The 10,697-nt window shown below is 57.9% G+C and overlaps 1 protein-coding gene across 1 annotated transcript; it reads left to right on the top strand.

The window, feature by feature from the left end:
* The first annotated feature begins 490 nt into the window (after positions 1-490).
* SHISA8 (shisa family member 8) lies at positions 491-10,128 on the top strand. The gene is made up of 4 exons (XM_021552710.3): positions 491-1,326; positions 8,478-8,602; positions 8,708-8,848; positions 9,343-10,128. The coding sequence occupies exons 1-4, from the start codon at positions 779-781 to the stop codon at positions 9,648-9,650; spliced, it is 1,122 nt and encodes a 373-aa protein (XP_021408385.2). The 5' UTR covers positions 491-778; the 3' UTR covers positions 9,651-10,128.
* Positions 10,129-10,697: the final 569 nt, after the last annotated feature.

Below are 10,697 nucleotides of genomic sequence, written 5' to 3' on the forward strand. Positions count from 1 at the left end.
TCTCTCCTGTACCAGTAAGTGCCCGCCTGCAGCCCCGCAGCTCCCGTCCGGGGGAGCGGGGCTGCGGCGGCGGGGCTTGGTGGTGTTCGGGGGCAGGCGGGCAGCGCGGGACTGGTGCCACGCGTGTCCGGCCGCCCGCGGCGGCTGCCCGACGGGGAGGGCGGGTGTCTTGCCGCCCGGTGGCGGCGGGGAGCCTGGCAGAGGACTCGGTGAAGGACCTTCTCCGGTTTCCTCGGGAGGCTGTCAGGCGACGGGGGAGCCGAGCCCCCTGCGCCTCGCTGGCCGCGCCGGCTCCCTCCCCCTCTCCCCCGCACTCCTCCTCCTCCTGCTGCTGCTCCTCCTGCTCCTCCCGCCCTGGTGCGAAGGGCTTTTGCTGCTTTTCCATTCTCTCTCCTCTCTGTCTCCTCGGCGGAGCGCGGTGCCGGGAGGCGCGGGCAGAGGCGCGGGGATGGGGCGGCCGCCGGCGCCCGACCCGCCCGCCCGCTCCCGCCGCCCGCCGCCGCGTCCTCTCCCCGGCCGGCGGGAGGCGGCGGCTCTCTCATGCCGCCCGCCTCGCCCCCTGCTCTGAATCTCTGCCTGTCGGCCGATCTGGAGAGAAACGGGGAGGGGGTACGTCCCCTCGCACTTTTATTTTTCACCCACTTCTTTTTTTCTTCCCTTTTTTGCCTTCCCTCCATTACGCCCCCCTTCTCCCCAGCCCGTTTCTCCTCCATCGGGACTCTTCGGCGGCCATGCGGCCGGTCCTGGGCGAGCGGCTCTAACTCGTCTCCTCGCCCAGATGGCCCCCCGGAGCCGCGGGCGCATGGAGCCGAGCTACGTCGTGGGTATCTGCTGCCTGGTGCTGCTGGAGCCGGGCCGGGTGTGGAGCGGCGAGCCCAGCACCGGGGGGTCCGGGGAGAGCGGGAACAGCAGCCAGGCTCCGCCGCCGGAGACCACGGTCCCCGCGCCCACCGGAGCGGCACCACCGGGGGGAGACCGCTGCCGCGGGTACTACGACGTGATGGGGCAGTGGGACCCGCCGTTCAACTGCAACGCCGGCATCTACCAGTACTGCTGCGGGACCTGCGGGTACCGCTTCTGCTGCCAGTTCAAGCCCGGGCGGCTGGACCAGAGCGGCTGCTCCAACTACGACACCCCCAACTGGGTCAACACGGGCCAGCCGCCTGCCCGTGTGGACGAGACCCCCGAGGACCCCACTCGTGACAAGACCAACATGATCGTCTACATCATCTGCGGTGTGGTGGCCATCATGGTGCTGGTGGGCATCTTCACCAAGCTGGGCCTGGAGAAGGCACAGGGTCCCCAGACAGAGATGACCGTCTCCAGGTAAAGGGGTCCAGTCCCCCCACTTTCCCTGCTTCATCTTCCCAAGGGTGGCAGTTCATGTTCCTAGCCGATTGCGTAGACTGAACCCTGGCTTCACCTTGGGACTGCCAAGAGGGTGAGGCGATCCCTAAAATCCCTGTCTGGCATGCTGAAGCACCAGGGGGTGGGTTGGCTGTAGTCCACTAACCTGGTAGGGAGGGCTGGCAGCCAGGACAGCCTCCACGAGAAGTGGTGGTCGTACACCCATCTCCTCTCAAAATGACCTGCTCTGTCTCTTGAGGAGGCATGTCCCTGGCTCAGGAGTGCCAATCCACCAGGCAGTGGGGTGGGTGACATGTGAGCTATAGGACGTGGCCTCCCCCCCACAACAAATGTGTGATTCCCAATGTCCCAGGAAGGTGAGACCGGGTCTGGACTGCAGTCCTCTTGATCTCAGCCTTGCTTGCAGTGCTGGGGGAGACGAGGTGGCAATGACAGTCCCACCATGGCTGCTGTGCCAACTCTGTGTGCATGTGCGCACACACACATGTATGTGTGTGCACACGTGTGCTCTGGTGTCTGCCCTGTGCACTAGGACACCCATGCAGGGGGCATCCACACTCTTATATCCCCTGGAGCACACTCTCCAGTGGAAAGTTGGGCAGCTTCTTCCTGGAGTCCATGCCCTGTGGCTCCAAGCCCTGCTTTTCAGCCCACTCCTGGGGCTGAGCACAGGGCTGGAAGGACGGAGGTCAAGGTGTCAGACACACTTAGGCACTGGAGACCCCCTGCCTCTCCCCCAACTCCTGTGCTGGTGCTGTGGCTGTCACTGCATCTTCCCCTCTCCCTCCTGCTGCCAATACATGCTTCTTTCCCCATTTTGGCGCTCTACTTTGCATCTTCCCGGTGAGGACATCAAGCCTGGAGAGAAATCCATTTTCATGACATTTTGTTAAGGAATTTTAGCTTTTAAAAAAGGAAAAGCAGGGTTGATGGAAATTATTTCATAGGGATGATCAGGCAACTGTCCTGATTGCAAAACCCAGCACCAACACACTCTCCTTCCCCTGGATCACCCTTTTTCCCCTGTCCATTTGGGACTTATGCAGCCACTGGGTGCTGCACCCCAAATCCAGACCCATCCTACTTTTTGGATCCACCCAAGGGAGCAGAGGCTGACCACCCCTGGTTGGAGGAGGGACATCCTGAGCCATGGAGGAGGGGTCACAGGACCCTCCTGAGACACAAGAGGCAGTTTTGGGGGGATCCATCCTGTGCCCCCGCCTTGGCAGGGAGCCTGGCTGTGTGCTGCTATGTGCCCACGCCTCCCCCCCGTGCTGCCTGAGGAAGTGCTGGCACCTTGACAGGATCAATACGGCCTCCGCCAGCCTCCTGATCCCCTTCCACTCGCCTGCCGCCGCGTCTTTTTTTGGTCATCCCCCCCACCCCCTGGGAAAGAGATACTGTGCTCGCGGAGGTGTCAGACTCTGAGACACCCAGACCCATGCCCTCATCCCCTGCCACTGGGTATTGCCTTCTCCTGCCACCAGATGCTGGTGGGACTGCTGCCACTCACCAGGGGCTGTTTTTCAACCAGGGGCTGGGTAGCCTCAATTCTGTGCTGCTGGAGCCATGTGTTTCCCCTGGTACCCCCTCCCTCTAAACTCATGCAAGCCTGAATTTTCCCCCTGAGTTTGGAGAGATAGGTGCCTGTTCTGCCTAAAGCCACATATCTTTTGGGCACTAGCATACAGATTGGGAGAAGACGAGTTTTTCTCATCCACCTTTGAGGGACAAAATCAGAAAGGGCACCTCCATCACTGCAGAAGTTAGGAGAAGTCTTGCCCTCTTCTGTGCCCTGTGTCCTTCTGTGCAAATTGTGAGCAGCTCTGGTTCCACAGGGATGGTGACAGGACAGGAGTGGTGTATCAGGTGCAGAGCCCCAGGAACCAGGCAAGACACCAGGCTGACACGACTTCCTGGGTGCTGGGCCAATGGAGGCAGTGCCAAAGGCTGGGTACATGGCATCAGCATCCAAAAAGGAATGCTGTCACCTCCATTCCACAGTGCCTGGGCAGCTGGGGGAATATGCTTAGTCTTGGTTATTTCTACCTGGCTTGCCACTGTACCCACGCATGGTCCAAGGCATGGGCAGTGCCACCTTCCTTCTCTTCTGGCGCCTCAGGTAGGAGCTTCTCATTTGCTCCTTGGGCACCGCATCATGGCCTTGGGCCAGCTCCCTGTTGCACAGTTGTCTTGATTTCCATTCCTGTCCCTCCCTCCCGCCAGGGTTTTTCCGCTCCTGGGGAGCACTTTGTGCTGCCCTGGACAGCTCCTACCACTGCTGCTCGCAGGTTTCTCACATGGGGGGTAGGGTCAACCACGTCTGCACCTCCAGATGTTGTTTGTCATAGTTCTGGTCCTGGTCCAAACCCAAGAAGAGCGACCAGGTGCAAAAAGTCCATTAGCTCCCCTCTGACGGACACACCTGAGTCTGAGTCTAGCTTGTCCTGATACTTCCATACCTTGGCCATCTCCAGTATGTCTTTGTCTCCTTATGGATTTGGCTGCTGGTTCACCCAAGGAAGTGGGTGCTCAAGTGATCGCAGCTACCTGGTTTGTCCTCCCGTCCTCATCCGCCTTCCTCCTGCAGGGCCTTATGGCAGCTCCTGCAATCCCCTCTCCTTCCTGCTCGGCTCATGCTTGGCATCTGTCCCCGTCACTCGCTTAGCCTGGCCAAACCCCGCGTTGAGTCAGGAACACCTGCCTGTGTTTTTATTCAGTCCCCGGATCTCCGAGGACGTTGGGTCCTTGGGGGCCTCCTGGATCTGTCTGTGCCCATTACATTGAGAGCAAGCACGTGCCCCGGACCTCTCCCAGAAAACCTCCTGGGTGGGAATTGCAAACTTACAGCTGGTGTGAACAACCCTGTGGGAAGAACTGGGCAAGGAGCAGCCTCCTAGGGAGTAGGGGGGATTCTGGAGAAGGGCAAAACACCTATTAGGAGCAGGTGCCTGGGCAGCTGCAGTAGGTGAGTGCTCAACTCTGGCTTTTCACTCTGTGGGTCTCCCCAGGCTATTTGGGGTCCCCAAATTTGGCCCCACTGCACCTCTAGCTGTACTGGGTGTTTCTCTGGCAATGCTCAACAGGGCCAGACCTGCAGTTGATGTCCATTACCATGGACATCAGGTCATGGTGAAGACCTAAAAAACGTGTTTGCAGGCAGCATGGTGTGCTATCACATGCTGCCCTAGCTCTCTGGGGGACAAAAGAGGATCCAGCTCCAGTAGGGAGCGAGACCTGGAGATCTGTCCCTAGACTGAATGTAATGTTTGGGGATGCTCATTTCCACTTTGCCCAAACTCCAATACCCACCACTGTAACTTGATTTTGCAAAGACACCTTGATAACCCCGTACCTTCCTGAGCATCCCTGAGTGTACCAGCCCCACTGGGCAGGTGTTCCACAGTGCCTGTGTTGCTCAGTTGCATGGATGGGCACCTCTGCCCTGAGCAGACATGCTATAAGGTGTGGGAAATGTCTCCCTCGGGAGGTGAAGATGAGGCTCTCACTGCATTCAGAGGTGGTACGAGCAGTTGGGATGCTCACCTGTGGCTGCAGCGTGCTCTGTGCCTCCTGCAATGCTGCACCTCTGCTCCAAACCTCATCACCCCACTCATCCAGTGGCTGCCACCTTCTGTGTCCCCACCAAGGGTTCAGCTAATGGCAATGTCATTTCACCTCATCAGTCCATTATCTCTCCTCTCTCCGGGAGGCTGTGCTCCTGTCTCCCCACATTGTTCCCTGTCCCCTTGCCAGGACTTGCATACTCTCTCCTGCTGGGCCAGGTATGGGGCCTGGGCTTCCCAATACTGAATCAGGCCCTGGGCTGAGCTGCCATGCCAGGTCAGCATCCTGCTCCCACACAAGCACATCCCCTGGGGATGGATCAGGAGCAATGAGTGCTTCATGCATGGTTTCTGCTGTGAAGATCACTTGGCCTCCATCATTATTGCTTCTGGATCTGCCTTTGTGCTTTGTCTCAGGTCTCGCACTAGGCTGGTTTGGGGCATCTTTGTCACACCCTTAAGCAGAACTAGGCTTGCCATGGAGGTAGCTGCATGCCCACCCAGCTGACGCTCAGGCAAGTTGGGTGGCAAGCCACCCTCACACATGGCCTCATGTTCTCTCTATATCCACGGCCAGAGTGTGGATGGAGGCCTCAGCGGTTCCATTCATCAGGACTTTTTGCAAATGAGCAGTGCAGGTCTAAAGCTGCATCTACTCTCTGTTCCCTTCCTCCTTCTGGACTCCAGATCCATCTTGGTGCTGCAGACTACCAGGTGACCTTCCTCAAGCTCCCCAGCCACAGGACCAGACTGAGGCTCAAAACCCCCAAGGTGATGTTCAGTGAGACAACAGCTCCTCCATAGTGTCACCTTCCATGTCCACCTTCCCTGCACTGCATTACCTGGGGATGAGCCAGGGAAGGGTTGCAGTCCCTGAGAGCCCTACTGGCAGCCCTGGCCAGTGGCACTACTTGTGGTTCAAGGGCAGGGTGAATCCAAGTGTTGTTGCTGGGGATTCGTGCGTGCTTCTCACCTTAGCAAAGCAGCTCACTAATTGCTGCTTGAGCAGTTGTTAATCGTTATTGTCCACATACCCCGAGCAGTCAGCACGGAGGGCACATTTTTGAGAAAGAGCATTGATGGATTTATGTGGAGAGAAGTCATAGATAAAGGATTGCTCAAGCTTCATAAATAGACCCGAGGAAAAGAAAAAAATAATTTTAAAAATAGGTCAAATCGCATCGAACTTCCTGTTGAAACAAGCCTGTTTGAGCGCTAGCCCCGGGGGCAGGCAAGAGCAGGCAGTGTCCAGTGGGGAGGGGCTGGTGAGCAGTGCACCCCAGGGAAGGTGGGAGTTGACAGGGCGGCAGCTCCCTGAGTTGACAGCCCACACCCATGGCCTCGGAGGACTCGCCTCCCCCTGCCCTGCCTAGGCACAGCCCACTGCCTGCCTAGGCTTGTGCCCAGAGATTCTCTGACTGCCCATCCACGGCCTGAACCCTGGTTGGGTCAGTCTGTTGCAGGAAGGTTCCTGGGAAGGTGCAGGTTTTGAATAGCTGCAGCATGGAGATGCCACAGTCTCCCGAGGGAGCCGGGTCAAGAATTTAACTTCTCCTGCAGGGAAAAAAAAAAGTTGTTTTTTCTGTTTGAACAGTATTTCCTGTTTCTGTTTGCACCTGTCACCTCTTGTCAGCTTGACACTGTCCTTGTTGCACCCTCCCTTCAGATACTCACATACATTGATAAGATCCCCCAAAACCTTCACTTCTCCAGGCTGAACAGTCTCAGCTCTCTCAGCTTCTCCTCATATAAAAAATTATCCAGTCCCATCTTCGTGGCCCTCCCCTGGACTCTCTCCTGTACATCCATGCTTCTCCTGTATTGAGCTGGAGCCAGCACGCCAGAGGTGGGGCCTTACCAGTGTCGAGCAGAGAGGAAGGATTGCCTTCCTCCGACCTGCTGGCAACACTTTGCCTAATGCAGACCAGGAAACCATTCAGCTCTTTTGTCCCAAGGGCACTCTGCTGGCTCATGGTCAATTTGGTGTCCACCAGGAACCCCAAGCCCTTTTCTGCCAAGCTGCCTTCCAGCTGCTCAGCTGCCAGGGCTTGTTTCTTGCTTGTTTCAATTTCTTCAGCTCTATCAGGGCTCTCTTGGCCCATCTGGAGATTAAGTGACCCCGAGGGATTGCTACACAAAGCTTCCCAAGAATGATGTGAAATTAACCCACAGGGCAAGCGACCTTTCCTTGTAGCTGTGCTCTTGCCCCTGCCCTGTGATGCTGACTGATTCCAAACTGGGAGGAAAAGGCTCCCTCAGGTCCTCACAAGCATAAGCATCTCCCAGGAACAATTCATTGCTTTCTTCCTTGTTCTCACTGCTTTTCCTGGAAATTCCGAGCATCCCGTTCGCTAGGTTTTTGAGCACTCTGGTGCCGTGAGCTGACACATCTATCAAGTCAGGATTATTCCCCCCTTCCTCTCCAATTTGCATTTATGCATGTTGAGTTTAATCTGCTGCTTTATTGTCCAACCACTTGCTAACCATCAGCTCACGGTGTGTGTCTGTGAGCCAGCCAGAGCCTTCAAGGCGCAAGGCATGCTGACAGTGAGCTGGGGATTAGCGAGCCAAAAAAAGCCCTGAGTGGACACCCCTGCACTCTTGCAGTCATGCAGGCATGGTCTCTACAGGGGGGAGTGGTGTGTCTTATCATAAAGCCCGGTGCCAGCAGGAGCATCCCATCCTGTTCTGGGACTTGCTGCCAAAGGCTGCAGGGGCACATGGCTAGGTCCTGCTCCAGCACTGCCAACGTGGTCCCTCTGTCACTGCTGTTGTACCTCCTCTGACAACGCCAGCATTGGTGTACCTTGCTCCAGCATTGCTGGCGTGCCCTGCTCTGACACTGCCATTGTGATCCCCCTCTGGCACTGCCAGTGCGCCCTGCTCCAGCCTTGCTGCTGTGCCCCACTCTGGCATTGCCAGCGCACTGTGGTGGGACTGCAGAATCTCTGTCCATGAATGTTAAACAAAATAGGGCTCTATCTTATGTAACGGTGTTTAATGTTTAATGCTGTTACTTATAAGAAGGGTGTTATGCACAGACAGCGCCTGCGCCAGAGGCTGCCACTAGTTTATTTCCTTCCCCAAAGGGGCACAAGTGGCCTCTAATCCCTTCCTTGGGGTCTTCTCTGTTTTGAAGGGACTTGAGTGGTGGTGTTTCTTCCTCTCCCCTGTTCCACCATGGTCTTGCTCCAGGAGAGCATCACAGAGATGTTGCTCCAGCTTCCATCAGATCAGTTTGTTCTGCCTCAGTTCATCGTACCCTTGCAGCCTGCTCCAAGCCATGCATCTCCCTCACTACTCTTACCCACTGATGCTCCTAGCACTGGGAGGGCTCAGCCCCAGCCAGATCCCAATTAGCTGTTAGACTTGTTATCCCAGGTAGCAAAAGCCTGGGGGCACTCTGGGTGCACTGCTCCCAGTGGCTCTTTCCTAGCCCCAGGCTGCCTAGCTCTGCCTTCAGAGTGGAGTTCAGGGCTGGGACAAATTGGGGATCCCAGGGGAGCAGGATATTGTTCTAACAGCCCTCCACCCCCTCTCCAGGACACTAACAGATCTGCTGAAGCAGCCAGGCCACAGCCCCTCTGAGAACATGGACAGCCTCATGGGGGGTGTGCAGGTCCCACTGAGTGAGGGGCTGGCCCGGGGGCCCCCCAGAAACAGCACAGGTAAGGCACTGGTGTGGTGGGGGAAAAAAAAGTTCCCTTGAGTGAATTAAGGCAGTGGGAGGGTGCAGCCTATGGCTGAGCCCCCATCTGTCTCTGCCTCTCCAGACAAGCCACCCTTGAACAATGCGGTGGCCATTGCCCCCTCACTGGGGCGGCCGCACAGCCATGGCAAGCGCCTGCCGCTGGCCAGCAGCTTGGCTCTCTCAGCCCCGGACTACACTTCCTACACCACCCTCAAGGTTGGAGGTGAGTGCTGCTGCTGTGTGGGATGGGATGGTGGCTAGGGGCATGCACCCTGTTGATCCAAGAAACCAAGTGAGGAGGGGCAAGGGGCTCACAAAAGGGGCATAGGCAGGAAAAGCATCCCAATTTCCCAATATTCCTGGTTCCCAATGTTCTGCTCAGAGCAGAAACTCTGCAGCTCCTCCACCACTCCACCAGCCAGCTGTGCTGCCCAGCCAGTCTGTGCCCAGGGTCCCCCACAGATCCACTGTGCTTCCCAGTGAAACACGCACCCAGGATCCCACACAGACCCGAAGCACTGCCCACCCCATCAGGGTTCAGGATCCACGTGGACACACTGCACTGCCCAGCCAGTTCATTGCCAATATCCCCCAGCACCCAGAATCCCTCCTACAGCTCCATCCCAGCCATTTCCACCACTGCACCCTCCCTGGTCCCGCCGTGGCAGCAGGAAGGGGTGTCCCAGGAGGGATGACGCTGCACCCCTGTCCCCACAGAGAGCGCTTCCGAGGACTTCTACCGGCGGTTCGGGGGCCTGGAGCCACCCCCCGCCAGCACACTGACCTTCCCAGCCGAGGGCCCGGTGCTGGCCGAGGGCTGCCCCCTGCCCAAGGGCCCCAAGGTACCAGGGGCTCTGGCCTTCCCGGGGGGCTGGGAGGGGGCCCCGCACCGCGGCCCCCGCCGGCCGGGCCTGGCCGCCCTGCGCCCTGAGGGGCCCCCCGAGGCCTTCGGCCCCTCCACCTCGCTCTACGGGCAGCACTCCCGGCACCTCGCCACCAACAGCAAGACCGAGGTCACCGTCTGACGGCCGTGCCATGGGGGGCTGGGGCTGCCCCTCAGGCGGGACTCGCTGCCACCGGGGGCAGCCCACCGGAGGAGAGCATCACAGGACTTACACAAACTGCAGCACTGGCCAGAGCGGGATGCGCTGCCCAGATTTCCAGCTGCTGCGCTTCAGCATCGAGGAGGCACTTGGGGACTCATCCAGACAAGTCTTCAGGCGTTCTTAGCCCATGTCCTGAAGAGGATGAGCTGGGGACACACTGGCAGAGCCGTACCCTGCTCAGGGGATGGGGGCCAATGCTGGACAGACTGGAAACAGATCCTGCTGGGGCCAGGCACTCCCACCTGGCTCCTCGGAGGAGATGCGGGGAAGAGCAATTGACTCAAAGCATCACCCCCATGCTGCCAGCACAGCCCGAGCAGCCTCTTCCCTCCACAGCCTCCTCCCTTCCCCACTGCCCCAGCCTCCACCTTGTCAATAAATAACACATTAAACTGTCTGGCCTTGGCATGAATTGGTTGGGGAATTTAACACTGCTCACAAAACCTTCCCCCGGGGCAGCAGGGTGCAAAGCCCACTCCCCCACAGGGCCTGGGGAACCCCCCTCAATGGGGGACACAGTGGGAACACAGCCTACAGGGCCAACTACAAAACCCTTCAAGCAGCTGCACAAAAACCAAACTCCTCTGTCTGAAGTTTAATGGTTCTGACAGAGTTTTACCAGGGGGAGCAGAGAAACAAAGAGATGGAGCGAAAGGACATTGTTCTAAAGCAAGGTCAGGTAACAGCCTTCCTCCCCTAGAGAAGCTCCTAAAATTGCAAGCTTCTGGCCCAGCTCCACCTTGCTTGGCTCTGCTCGAGCCATCATCCTCTTGAGCTGCTTCCAGAAGAGCATGGAGACACCACACTTGCTCCTCCAAGGGACTCTGATTGCAAACGGTACAGTTCTGTTCTCTAGGTCATCCGGACAAAGGACTGACAGATTCACAAGGTGCCTGTGAGGTTTTATGTTTCTAAAGGACTTTTCAAGCTCACCTCTGCTTACGAGCAGCTGCTGGGTGGGATGAA

The sequence above is a fragment of the Lonchura striata genome, chromosome 5 (assembly GCF_046129695.1).
Source record: "Lonchura striata isolate bLonStr1 chromosome 5, bLonStr1.mat, whole genome shotgun sequence".
NCBI lineage: Eukaryota > Metazoa > Chordata > Aves > Passeriformes > Estrildidae > Lonchura > Lonchura striata.

Excerpts from the sequence above, each read along its gene's own strand:
- SHISA8 (XM_021552710.3), top strand. The coding sequence starts at position 779 with ATGGCCCCCCGGAGCCGCGGGCGCATGGAGCCGAGCTACGTCGTGGGT. Across the intron at positions 1,327-8,477 it reads ACAGAGATGACCGTCTCCAG|GACACTAACAGATCTGCTGA; the intron begins GTAAAGGGGTCC and ends CCCCCTCTCCAG. Across the intron at positions 8,849-9,342 it reads CACCACCCTCAAGGTTGGAG|AGAGCGCTTCCGAGGACTTC; the intron begins GTGAGTGCTGCT and ends CTGTCCCCACAG.